Source organism: Chenopodium album, chromosome 2, assembly GCF_948465745.1.
Source record: "Chenopodium album chromosome 2, dcCheAlbu1.1, whole genome shotgun sequence".
Classification (NCBI taxonomy): Eukaryota; Viridiplantae; Streptophyta; class Magnoliopsida; order Caryophyllales; family Amaranthaceae; genus Chenopodium; species Chenopodium album.
In genome coordinates this window covers 82,123,287-82,136,490 of record NC_137835.1, presented here as the reverse complement: position 1 = coordinate 82,136,490, position 13,204 = coordinate 82,123,287, and the positions used below count along the sequence as shown (strand labels likewise).

The window sequence follows — 13,204 nt, the reverse complement described above, 5'->3', positions numbered from 1 at the left end:
CCTTGTCTAACAATATGCAATATACTAACTATGGTAAGAAACATGATAAACATCTCAAATTAAGAGCAGAAAAGATCAACATGCTGGACAAAAGGCACTTTTTCAAGTTTATAGACTAGACAATATGTGTGAGTAAAATCTAACCAAGAAAAAGATAGGCCAAATTACTTGTAGGTTATATAAATGGCTGTCATTCGTGCATTGAACAAGTCTTATAACAAATGCTTAGAGTTTAGTTCACAAGCACAAACCCTTTGATTACTACAGTAAAAGAAAAACACTGAAATTCTAAACCTGAAACATTCTTAGCTAATTTCAACTACTTAACTTGTATAGCTCCAATTTGATCCCTTACCCCTTTGATTGAAACAAAGTAATTATAATGTGACGAAATGAAACTAAGAGCTTAAAATTAGTGAATGATAAACTGGTGGGAAAATCACACAACACTCCTACAATGCTGCTGTCTGCCCCTCATTCACAGCAAAGGGCACCCATAACTTGTGCTTATATCTGCCCTCTCCTTCCTAGTTCCTACATCATCAAATTCCACTTCGCATTGTCAAGAAATTTCTAGAATATAAGCCACTCCACAAATACATTGAATTAATCACCAAAGTTACACATTGAATTAATCAGTAGATTTTAAGCCACTCCACAAATACAACATTCGTTCAAAAATATGTTTTCATATAATACAAACTCATGTCCTAAACATCTCAAGGAAAGGTAATATCAATAGCATAAAACAATGTTAAAATTGGTGCTTATCAGAAGAGTCCACAGAATTCATTGTTTTGCTCCACAAATGCCCATAACCATTCAGTAATCACGACTGCCAAAATATAATGGACCAACCAAGTGGAATACATAAACCAAAAACCTATCTGATTTTCCTTTCACATACAACTTCATTAAAAAAAGATAAAAAAAAAAAAAGTTTTTGTGAATAGTTTTTCAACCATTGAGAAAAGAGTTAACCAATTAATTAAGTTGTAGAAAAAATAGAAAAAATTAACATCCAACTAAAGAGAAAAGTAGAAAATTAAAGGTATTTATTTACAATACGAATTTTGCACAGATAAAACAAGAAGAAAGTTAAGACATGTTCTCTTCGGCTTAATTTCACTTCAGTTCGGTTGCTAATTTCCTCCTCTAATAAATAATTCAATTCAGTTCGGTTCAGCTCAGTAAATCAGAACAGACCCTTACTCGAGTTGGCCGCAATGAGCGATAAGAATAGGTTGACGAGTTTTGCCAGTACTAGAACCAACCCTCTCCATAACTCTAACAACCTCCATCCCTTGAATGACCTTTCCAAAGACAGAGTGTATTGCGTCGAGCCACATAGTCTTACAAGTGCAGATAAAGAATTCTGATCCGTTAGTGTCGCGCATGCCAAGGTTAGCCATGGAGACAATGCCTGGCTCAGCGTGTTTGATCTGAAACTTCTCGTCAGCGAAGGTTTTTCCGTAGATTGACTCGATGTCACCGCCACCACCTTGGCACAAGAAACAGGGGATCACACGGTGGAATTTCGATCCCTTGTAGTGGAGTGGTAATCCGTTCGTCCCTAACCCTTTCTCACCGGTGCAAAGTGCACGAAAATTCTCGGCGGTTTTTGGGACTATGTCGGCGAAGAGCTCTATCACGATTCTTCCGGCTGCTTCATTGCCTATTGTTACATCTAAGAATACCTTTGGGTTTCCCATACTTTTATAGTTTTACTCCACTTTTTGGGGTTTTGTAATTTATAGAGAGGAGTCTCGTCGGGTTGGTTTAGCACTTATTGTATTTCTGCTACGGGCCTCTGTTACAGGTTATATTAAAGGCGATAAAAAATTCGGGCGGGTCAGATCTTAACATAATATCTCGAACCCAAAATTCGTCCTATTTTCGGGCCAAGTTAGCAGGTTGGGGCAAAGTTGATCACCTTAGGTTATATACATTTGATTGTACCATACACCCATGATTATTTGTTCTTATTTTGATCATTGTTTTTCATTTTTACTTTACTTAGATGTACAGAACATCTGAATGTATACAAAATTACTCCCTCTGTCTATTATTGATAGTTTTTTATGGCCAAAATGATAGGCCCATTTGCTTTTATCAGGTACCATTAATATCGATTTTTTTACCAAATTTCCTCTAATTTGCAACTATATTTGTATAAATTGAACTTTCCCATATAAATTTGTCTTTTTTAATGTATTTTTATTACCTTTGCTCTTTACTTTTTTGCATATCCAATGAAAATTTGCTTTTTAAAATTTTTTTTTGCTACCTTTATTTATGCTTATTAATTTCCGTGATAAGGGATGGATAGAGTATTACAAATTTACAATATTCAACATTTACCCAATATTATTTTTTTTAAAAAAAATTACCCAATATTATTCAACACACACCGCAAGAGTCGGCGCCAGTTTTAGAGAAACAACAGTAGCAGCCAGTGGCGGATCTACCTTTGGGCATGGTAGGTCACGTGACCTAGCAAAAAAGCAAAAAGTTTATAAATATTAAACATTGCAGGTAATAATTATATATGCTCAGTAGACTAGTGGTTGAGGCATATCTTTTCTAGGGAATGAATATGGGTTCGATTCCCATGAGCAGCATTTCCTTTTTTTTTTTTTTTTTTTTGTGTGTGTGTTTTTTTATTATTTTTAAATTTATTAATTAACTTCATCCTCAAATCCCACCTTATTAGTATTTTTTCCTTCTTAGTTCTTATTAGGCAACTTGTTAAAATTTATTTTTTATTTATTACCTTCATCCCTCAAATCCTACCTTCTTAGTTCTTACTAGGTAACTTGTTAAAGCTCGTCATTCTAAATCTTTTTGGTAATTTCATTGGTTATTTGTCATTATCCGTCAGACCATCACAAATCCTCCTCCTCTCCCACGAGATAGTTAATATTTTTGGAGTGACTTTTTTTTTAAAAAAAAAGCTTTAACAATATTTATGTATTAAATATTGATTTGTATGCGGTCGATGGGAGACAGTGACCCAGCACCCGTAAAATCCTGGATCCGCCACTGGTAGCAGCCAGCGGTTGTTGCAACACGGCGGCACAGCGGCGGAGGTTTGCTGTTGAAACTCCTCAGATCTGGTAATACCTCTCCCCATATATCAATTTCATCATATAATTTTCCTATTTGCTCCTAGAGTTTTAATTTATATGACTATATATTGTTCAATTTCACTTCAATTTTCTGTTAAAGTTCCTATCTTTCGTCCACTTATAGTTTAAAGCTGTTTTTTTTTTTACATCGTCATGTATTATTCTTGTATTTAATCTGAAATTTTTGGATTTTCAAATAATTTAGTTGAGTCTGTATATTATTCTTGTATTCAATTCATTATGCTGCTACTCCTACCATTGTTGTGATGATGTTGATCGAATTTTAATTGAGAGCGAGCATTTTATTAAGTTTGCGTTCTACCAAACAAGAGAAAACTGAGTTTTTCACCAGTACAAGTTTAATTTCTGTCCGACCAAACCTAAAAGACTTTTGTTTTTGTATTACTTCCTCCGTTCTTTTTTGGTTGTCACGTTTCTTTAAACTCATCTAACTATGCATACATTCAACAAGTAATATCTCTTATTCCACTAATTTATGCGTTGTTGGCTATGCCGGAAGCTTGTTAATTTTATTCATCTTAGACTTGTTTTTTTTATTTACTAAATTTGTTTATGTTTGATTTATTGTGTGGTTACTAGCATTTTGCTTCTTCGTGATTTATGTGCTCGTGTTTGTGTTATACATGTAATTTTTACGTAAGAGAACTATTGTTTAGAACCATGATGTATGACATTATCATGTGTGACTTTCATCAAATCACAAACTAAATCTTATCATTATGTAGTTGTGATTTCATATGAACTGCCCAGCCTAGTGAAAATTTCAGAGTTGGTTATTGGCTTGTCCTTTTGTATTTCTGATCTGTTTGTTAAATTCCAATTTTACTGATAAGATTTATTTATCTCGTGTTATAGAAGCCTGTGATCATTATGATGATGAAAAAGACATGGCCGGCCCTCAAATCTTGCAAGCATCAGGTGTGAATATGTTTCCTCTACCATCCACTAATATTAATTTAAAATTTGCTACACGGTTTTCTCATGGTGATATTTGGTTCATGTGTGATTATTTACTCAGTGTTCGGAAGCAAGAGTTGTAGGTCTGAATGATCGACTAAGTGAGTTGCCACATGATATTCTGCTGTTGATCATGTCCTTCTTAACAATGAATGAAGCTGCTAGAACTAGTGTTCTTTCACGCAAATGGAAATTCATGTGGCAATGTTTTCTTGTCTTGTTCTTTGAAGCGAATTCCCCCACAATGGAAAGAATTAAAAAAGATGATCAATTACTTTTCCAAGAAAGATTAGGTTTGTATTAGATTCATGGTCTCATATTAATTGTTAAATTGCTGGTTGTACTGGTGTTTTTTTTTTTTTTTTTTTTTTTTAAATTTTCTTGTTAGATTAGTATCTGATACTCTCTCCTTATACTTTCTTATCAGGTATTACGAGGTGGGTGAATAGCGTCTTGGAAGCTCATCGTGGTCTGACTATAGATGAACTGAGGGTGATTTTTGACTTGGATGTTGATTGTGAATCTTATATTGATAAGTGGGTGGTTTTTGCATTAGCAAAACACGTCAAGAGGCTTGAATTGGACTTTACACCATTTTTCCACAGAAGTATTTCCCTAATTGATTGCTATACTTGGCCTCTTAAATGTCGTGTGCAATCATTTGATCCTCGTAATTTGGCTTCCCTAAGATCTTTGTGTCTTAAATACGTCAATCTTACTGTGGAACACCTTGAGTGTCTTCTGAAATATTGCCCTGCCCTTGAGGATTTGCGCATTGTTGGAGGGGCAAGCGCTTTAACAGATATATATCTTCCTCATTCACCTCTTTGATTGAAACATTTAGAGGTATCATGTTGTCCCCGTTTGGCAAGCATAGATATTTTTGTCCCAAAACTTGTGTCATTCACCTACCAAGGGTGCCCCATAGTGCTGTGTCTCAGAGGTGCCTCCTTGCTTTCTGCAGTATCAATTGGTAATGGAGATTATCAAGGATCGGTTGTACCCTTTGCTTCAGGATCTCTTTCGACATACTTTCAGCAATTGGATTACTTAAAATGGGACTTGCTCCTGAACCCTCGATGCAGTAACATAATCCAGGTAATCCATGGAATTGATGCCGGCTTAGTAAATGAATACTCATGTCTACTTCGTATCTTGTTGTGCTTGCTTGTGTATTTACATAAATTTTGACATTTTCTTACACAGTGGAATATGGGGATTAAGAACCCACCTACCATGTCAAACCTCAAGCATTTAGAACTCCATATTAAAGCAATCAATGATGGGAGCCTCGTTGGATGGATTAGCTTTATCGAGGCATCTCCAGCTCTCGAGAAATTAACTCTTAAGGCAGGGTACCCCTCCTTTTGTTATATTATTTTTGCATTGATTTTGATCTGCTTAACATTGATCCGGGTTTCCCCATCTTGCAGTTTTCGGGGAATGGTCGGATATATGATTCGTGTAAAATGAAAGAAATCAAACACAATGGGCGCCCCTTCACGAGTTTGAAGACATTGGAGCTTTTTGGGTTATTAGGACAACCAATTGATATGCAATTTGCAACCTTCATAGTTGAGAATTCCATCATGCTCAAAGATGTGATTTTTCAGTTACCAACGTTGAATTATGCGTCATTTTACAAACATGCAATGAATCGAATTCGGAAGTTCAAAAGGTGTTTGCCGCAAGGGGTCAACTTTATCTTGTACAAGTTGTTGGATTGCAACGCGCATGTTTCCCCTAGCTCAACATAGTTTCTACATTAAACAGTATGTTTAGGCACAACAGTAGACCAAATATTACAGGTCAAACCACTTTTTAAGGGCTCATTAAATATTGTGATCGATTTTGATAAAATTTGCAATTCCCTTAAAAAAAACGGAGGGAGTAATTATAGGCTCATAGTCTATCTTGAATATTTCCTCCATTTCTTAATAATTGCAATAACAGTCATTGCAACAAAAAAAAAAAATTATAATATGAAAATTAGTTAGTGGATGTATATTTAATTGTTCAAACAAAGTAACCCTTATAACACTGATCAAGTAACTCTTTGTAACAAATTAAGGGTCTATTAGGAACTACACTGAACTGATTGGAGCTGAAATTAGGTAAATGTGAACAAGCCTTAAATTAAGTATTGTATACCGTAATTATTATGAAACGATCATATAAATTAAGTGTCACAATTATTACCAGAAGAAGGGAGTAAAGATAGATAAGTTCTAAATAATAGGATTTTTTATTTTGATATAAATATAGCAAAAACATCAATGCCAATATGCCATAGTCCCAAACCAAAATTATTTGGGTCGGCAGACATAAATCGTCACAATGATTCTTCCGTGAATAAAATACAGTATAACAAGAAAAGCTATTGAAGGCTGACTATTCACATGTAATTTCTTTATAAAAAATTGGTTTCATAGATAAACACTCACTCCCTATAAGTAAAAGGAAAACCATGGTGGTAGAGTAAAATAATGAAAAAAAAAACACAGATCATGAAGTTGTAATTAAAGGAACTTCAGTTAAAGTTCCCATATACATTGTGATCACATATATACATCCAATCTATTCTAATGATGATTCGGATGCAGCGTCATCCATTGTCGAATTTGACATTGTTTCTGACTGACTGCCATTCTCACTGTCCGAAGAACTGGATGACTTGTCTTCTACAGGTTGATTCAAGCACCAATACATTATGCTTGCCGTTAGAGTGAGGATCATCTTTTGGTTGACCTGATGAACATGATGCAAGTATTAATAGTCTTGTATTTGGCATAGCACATTGACCATTCATGGCTAGACAAGGTCGACAAAGTAGATGCATTTTATTTATTCACAACAATACTGCGATTGTTTGATGACTTTGAGCTATTAACAATGCAGACTAGAACATGACAACAGATTAGCTACTAGATTCAACACTTATGTCATTCGTCTTGTGTGTTCAAGAACTGAAGCAACTAAGAAGAGAGCGATGAATAGTACATACCTCAGTGATGTCTTCAGGAAGCAAAAATATCGAACATCCAAGTTTCCTTGCAATGCTGATTATGTATGAAGCGTTCATTGTTTTCTCCTCGTCTGAATATGACAATTTGCACAATTAGTGGAAAACATTTAAGCTGAATATGCAAATACTATAGCAAACAATTACTGCCAGGCCCTGTCAGGTAATGTACCAATGGTTGTAATGGGATACTCAGTCAAGGAGATTTTGAATTCCACCTTATTATACTTTTCTTGGTTTAATATGTAGCAATGCCATTATTCAAGTTAGTATCTTATGCAGCCAGAAGAAAACAAGTTGAGACGTGATACTATCCTATGAAACTTTAATGCAACTAATGCAGCTTGCAACATGATAGCAGTGAGAATTCCGGAAGCTCATAGTCTACATACCACTTAATCCCTTCGTGACAAGGCTCCAATTTACTACTCTTGGCTGCACTGCACTTAGAAGCTCAAGGAAAAAAATTCCATCTGACAAACTCTTATCCTGCAAAATCAGATCATCAAGGTTTAGATTCTACTGAGCTCACGATGTCCCTCTCATGCATAAAAAGACAGTATTACTCAAACAATCAACATGCTACACAACTTATTTCAGCATTTTGTGTGAAATTGAAACTAGTGCCAGATTGAAAGAGCATCCTTCATGATAAAATGTCATAATAAAAACAAGACTGGCTTAACTAAAACGAAATCAAGTCAGGCTCAAGATCAGGAGGCTGAGCTCAACCAGATTATCATCACCCATACAAAGGCAGAGCCTCTTTGGCATTGTCTTGATAATGTTGATGGTAAGAGTTATATGAGTGGATTTCTATACCTTAAAACTGTTCATACGAGACTGCCCTCTTGAGTTTTTCACTAGATTGTTAGCCCATTCTAGTATATCCGCATCTGTGATTTCTTTCCCATGAGAATGGAACCTTAGATTCCTTAGGAGTTGGAGCATGTGGCATCGCATCAATTGCCACAAGTAAGCTGAAAATATATAATTCAAAACCATCAATCAAACAGAATACTCCATTTGTGTAATGATGTAGTGTTAAGTACATTGCATTATTCAAATAATCAACAATGACCACATACCTAAAATCAATTTTTTGTTTCCTTGCACAATATCATTTCCAGCTATATTGACCAATGAAAACTTCAATTGCTTCCCAAGTTTTAAAACTTGATTACAATTCTCAACCTTCTTAAAGGGCATCTTGATGGGTGGCTTGTTTGCAATCTTCCAATTGACAATTTTTGGTGAGACCTTATCCAGCGTCTCCAAGAGTATCCATCTGCAAGCAAGAAAATTCAAAGCATGGAATGGAGCAACTACATTATTTGTACTTCGTCTAAAATGAAATACCAAATAAGTTTAAGATGTAATCTCCATCAGTACATTTATGTTACATAATTCAATATAAAGTGATCAATTGATAGAATGTACTCACCCATCCCTTAGGTCTTCAAAAACATTGTCAATGCACATTGTATTACCAAGACTATTTAACCAAAAGCGGAAAACTCTTTCTTCTCGTGAGACTTGAACATCATCTGGAGAAGTTTCAAGAAAAGAGATGTTTTTTGTTTGGGTAGAGAGCCCATTCCTGTCATAGAAACAGTAGATGAATTTCAATTTGTTCCTCTTGTCTCAATAAGATTAAAGAGATAAACACAATAAACATACACTGTATTAGCATGATGCAAGCAAATACATATAGGATATCTCTGTGAAATGGAAATTCAAAGCCCATATCCATTGATACATATGGATCACTGAATTTGCATCTTGCCATTCATTAGAAACTTAAAACTACAGAATGGTCCAAATAACTGGTTTGAAACTGTCATTTCTCACCTATGCTGAAATACGTGTGCAACAAAGGCAAGGTTGAGATTTGGTGAACCTTCCAATATGTCCTTAGCTGTCAAGTATCTTTTACATCCCATCTTATCAGCATGTTCAAGTACTAAATTTGCTTTCTTTAGAGGATCCTTTACTGTCAATGTCCTTGGATTACTGTGCTCAGGGGCAAGGACATTTAAGAGATGAGCATAAGCTTCCCCATCCTACAGAAAGTTATTAGTTTTTTATCAGCAACTCCATAAGCAAAATACTAAGTCTGGTCCAGGGGAAAGATCAAGTGAAAGAAACAAAATTGTCTCGTATCAACATAAAAAATCACATGCCATTAAGGATATAATTCAAGGATTCATTGCAGCTTATATAATAGAGAAAAAAAATTACGGAGTTTATTAAACATTTACCTTTATATCAGAGGAGAAATTAGAGACAACTTTCTTGTATTCAGACTTTTTAAGTTGGAAGTTCATCCATCTCAACAAGATTTTCTCTGGTGGAAGACTCAACAACTCTTCTGCATCCTAAGAGTTTGAGAAACTTAATTAGGTAATGAGATTGTATTGGAATTAAAAAAGATTTAGAATCTATGCATCATCTATGGAAGATACTCACCTCACTGCTGTCCACTAGCTCAACCAACTGAGGTGTTTTCTTTAAGTTGAGATCTGCCAAAAGTTGTATCTGCAGATAAACAATGCATAAGATCATTTTTTTATCTGATTGTAGCCTCATAGGTGTAATGTCTGTACAGTATGCATAAGCTATCAAGTTTGACTGCTAATACTTCCCAATTGAAGTGAAGACACAGTTATAAAGAAAAGGAGCATTTACATCATGATTGTGAAAAGTAAATATCTCCTACACTGTAAGATAGTATGATAGATGCATACCTTGATGATTTGAGCAATTAATCCCACCACAAGATGACGCTGTAATCAAACCATTAGTGATATCAGTATTTCTTGTCAAAAAATTACAACAATCAGTAAAATTAAGATACAGCCAACAACATGAAGTTTATTATACAACATGAAAAAAACATAAACAGGAAAAAGGATCCAGGATATTAAAAGGATTGTTAAGACTAAATGCCATTTGCTTATGTACCCCTAAAACTTCATATTCTTCTATATGCTGAAGTATTATAAAAAGGAACTTCTTTCAGCTTCACATAGTTTAAATTCGCATAAAATATAGGAGTAGTTGAAATGTCTGACTTCTAACTTTCTAAGATTCAGCTTCTTTTGAATCAATTGCAAATATAGCAAGGGTTTTTCCATGTAATATCCATAATAGTCTTAGTTTTCCTTTATTCTTCAAATTGATACCATGACTGTTGAGTAAAATTCATCGACTGTTGAGTAAAATTGGCGAAGACAAGAAGATGACATACAAATGAAGAATCATCTCGAAAAGTAAATTCATCTTACCCTTCCTTCAATGAAATCTTGAGTACCAATATTAACCACTGTACACCCAATAGCCTTAGCAGAATTAAGGCATAGAGTGTGGTTTTCATTTCTCTCCCACGGATTGAGCAATCTTTTCATGTTAATTGCACGTTCATCAATCGTCCCAGGAACAGCAACATTGATAAGTTTACTGCATTTTTTACCAAGTTAAGTTTAAAAAACTTGCCAGGATATCAAATATAATGAAACATAAGAATTGTAGTACAAATGTGACAAGGGTAAGAGTATTGACCATAAAAGAACACCATCCTTAACAATCTCAAACAAATCATTGGTTGAAGGATCAATAGGAAGAAATTGCTTCAAGAACTTGTCTTCGCCTAGATAATTGTTGATATGAGAGACATACGACGATTTCTCCGACTCACTTATAGTATGAAGCAATGTTGTTGTAGCAGCCTTGAGAAAGGCAGATGAATTCTTAGCTGGACTTCCCATTTTTGAACTGGCATGAGCGTGCAGTTTCAAATACACCTGTATTCACCCACAAAGTTCTTCCTCTTTTAGCCCACATTTATTAGTTCTCTTTACTTTGCACATAATTATATCTAAGGAAAAGAATATGATAACAACTTCACTGTTTTTAACACTTTTTTTCTTAATTGCCCCCACATAATTAGTTAACTTTTTCCTAACAAAATTTAGTTAATTTTCAAACCCAAACTTAACCTTTTCCTAACTTTTCCAGTATCCGATTGCAATAATCCAAATTGATATTACATCCTTTACCAAGCTCGATCAAGCTAACAACTACATCCACAATCAACAGTCACGTAAATTACACAATTTGAACTAGTAACGCGACAACAAAATCTAGACCGACAGATTAATTACAATTTGAACTAGTAACACGACAACAAAATCTAAACCAACGGAGTAAATACAAATTGAAATAGTAACGCGACAACTGATTCTAGACTGACGGAGTAATTACAAGTGCTTTTCTCTAAATATAATTTTCTCAGTTGCACAAAAACTTGTCATCTCCTAATCCAAAAATAAAAATATTGTAAAATGATCAAACCATAACCATTAAATTGATGATTAAAGCTCCTAAATCACTGTTAAAACTCCTAGTATCAGAAATATAAGACGAAATAAATCTCCAAAATCAAATTAAACTCATAAACAAAAACAAAATCAGAGACTTACCCTAAGAAAGAGCTCAAAATCAACTTCATCATTCATATTCTGATAATTACTTCTCAGAAACGAATCTCTCTCTTCTTCGGTCAAATTCTCTCCAACAACCTTAAGCTTCGACATCTTCGACGGCAAATCGGAAAGCGTAAGAGGTCCACTCTCTCTCCTAAGCGTATGATACTACATTCAAGCAACAAAAAACACAACAAATCAACAATCATTCAAACTATAAGATCTGAAAAATCACGAAAAACAACAAGATTAATCGAATTGAACCTGAGATTTTAACGTTCGAAGCTCAACTTGAGTGAATTGATTATGAAGCCATGGATCTGAGCACAATATTCCGATGTAACCTGCCATATAATTAATTAACCGAGAAAATAACTCAAAATTAGGGATTTGATTGAAGATTTCTGGAAAATTGTTGATGTTGTTCGTGAAATGTATGAGTAGAATTCTCTCTCCTCCAAACTTTGCAGTGAAGAGAGAGAGAGAGTGAGAGGGAAGAAGAAGAAGAAGAGAGTAGGCTGAAGAAGCAGAGCTGTCAGACTTGTAGAGCAAAGGAAGTTTTCTTTTTTAATTTTTTGTTGTTGGAATTCAAATAATGACAGATTTGTCCTTCTCTCCCTCGTTTTACCGTTGGGTTTAAGGGTTGCTTTTCTACTAATTTTAAAAACTTTGCAAGTTATGACTACTGTTGACTATACATTAACGTTTTTGTAGGTAAGATTTACATAATAGGTACTTTGACCCAACAACCCCCAAAAATATACTACCTCCGTTACACATTATTTGCAATAAGTTCATGATATTTCGTAATGTTGAATGACATCACACCATATGCATTTTAAATCTTTTAAAATATACATCGGATCTGTTGTGGGAGAATGACGAAACTCAATAAATCATCTTTATAGTGATAATAAAACTACTTTTGATCACGTCGCGTTAAGATTATAATAAAGGATAGTCCATACAAACTTGTCATTCGGCCATATTTTGCTTGACCTAATATGAACAATTAGTCAAATTGATATCGATATAAAAATTTAAATCTTGTGAGGCCAATTGACCAGATTGGTAAATAAAAAAGACCTCTAGCGACAATTTGGTAAAAAAACTTACTTCGGCGACAGTTTGGTAAAAAAAGCTAACAATGTGCGACAATTTGGTAAAAATAATAAACTCCGGCGACATTTTGACCAAAAAATCTATTTTTTTCCCGACAAACTCTTTAAAAATCCTATTTTAATTTGTTTTTGTGTTCTTAAATTTATTTTTTCCATTTAAAATATTGAATTTACATGTCATCCCTTTTTATTTCCAACCCCTTTTTTAAAAAATTTTGTTAATAAGGGGTATGAAACTTAAGTGAAAATTGATACTTAATGTTTTTTTTTTTCAAATTGTTATTTCCGTAAAAAAGGGTTGGTAAAATAACAAGAAAAACGAACTATATTAAGCATTCGCGAGTAATTTATCGAAATTTTTTGTATTTTTTGGGTTAAGTGTTGCCTGAGATTATTTTATTTACCAAATTGTCGCTTAAGGTTAGTTTTTTTTTTACCAATTTGTCGCTGGAGTAAGTTTTTTTACCAAAT

The 13,204-nt window shown here is 34.2% G+C and overlaps 3 protein-coding genes across 4 annotated transcripts; 1 reads left to right on the top strand and 2 right to left on the bottom strand.

Annotated features, from left to right (window-relative positions):
- Positions 1-885: 885 nt before the first annotated feature.
- On the bottom strand, positions 886-1,733 carry LOC145590094 (peptidyl-prolyl cis-trans isomerase 2-like). The gene has a single exon (XM_081646840.1). The coding sequence runs from the start codon at positions 1,710-1,712 to the stop codon at positions 1,209-1,211; it is 504 nt and encodes a 167-aa protein (XP_081502966.1). The 5' UTR covers positions 1,713-1,733; the 3' UTR covers positions 886-1,208.
- A 658-nt stretch (positions 1,734-2,391) lies between these two features.
- LOC145590080 (F-box/FBD/LRR-repeat protein At2g04230-like) lies at positions 2,392-5,982 on the top strand. 2 transcript variants are annotated; one of them, XM_081646829.1, is made up of 8 exons: positions 2,392-2,456; positions 3,057-3,116; positions 4,005-4,067; positions 4,168-4,399; positions 4,534-4,952; positions 5,071-5,204; positions 5,313-5,456; positions 5,540-5,982. In XM_081646829.1, exons 3-5 carry the CDS (start codon positions 4,020-4,022, stop codon positions 4,935-4,937), a joined length of 684 nt encoding a protein of 227 aa, XP_081502955.1. In that variant the 5' UTR covers positions 2,392-2,456; positions 3,057-3,116; positions 4,005-4,019; the 3' UTR covers positions 4,938-4,952; positions 5,071-5,204; positions 5,313-5,456; positions 5,540-5,982. The 2 variants fall into 2 exon arrangements, with proteins under 2 accessions (XP_081502955.1, XP_081502947.1); XM_081646821.1 differs by having other exon boundaries at positions 4,534-5,204.
- Positions 5,983-6,560: 578 nt separating this feature from the next.
- On the bottom strand, positions 6,561-12,148 carry LOC145590069 (fimbrin-2-like). The gene is made up of 14 exons (XM_081646813.1): positions 11,877-12,148; positions 11,610-11,780; positions 10,690-10,931; positions 10,416-10,587; positions 9,876-9,914; positions 9,598-9,666; positions 9,390-9,506; positions 8,980-9,191; positions 8,573-8,728; positions 8,217-8,416; positions 7,951-8,108; positions 7,521-7,617; positions 7,111-7,202; positions 6,561-6,854 (listed from the first exon to the last, which is right to left on the bottom strand). Exons 1-14 carry the CDS (start codon positions 11,961-11,963, stop codon positions 6,684-6,686), a joined length of 1,983 nt encoding a protein of 660 aa, XP_081502939.1. The 5' UTR covers positions 11,964-12,148; the 3' UTR covers positions 6,561-6,683.
- Positions 12,149-13,204: the final 1,056 nt, after the last annotated feature.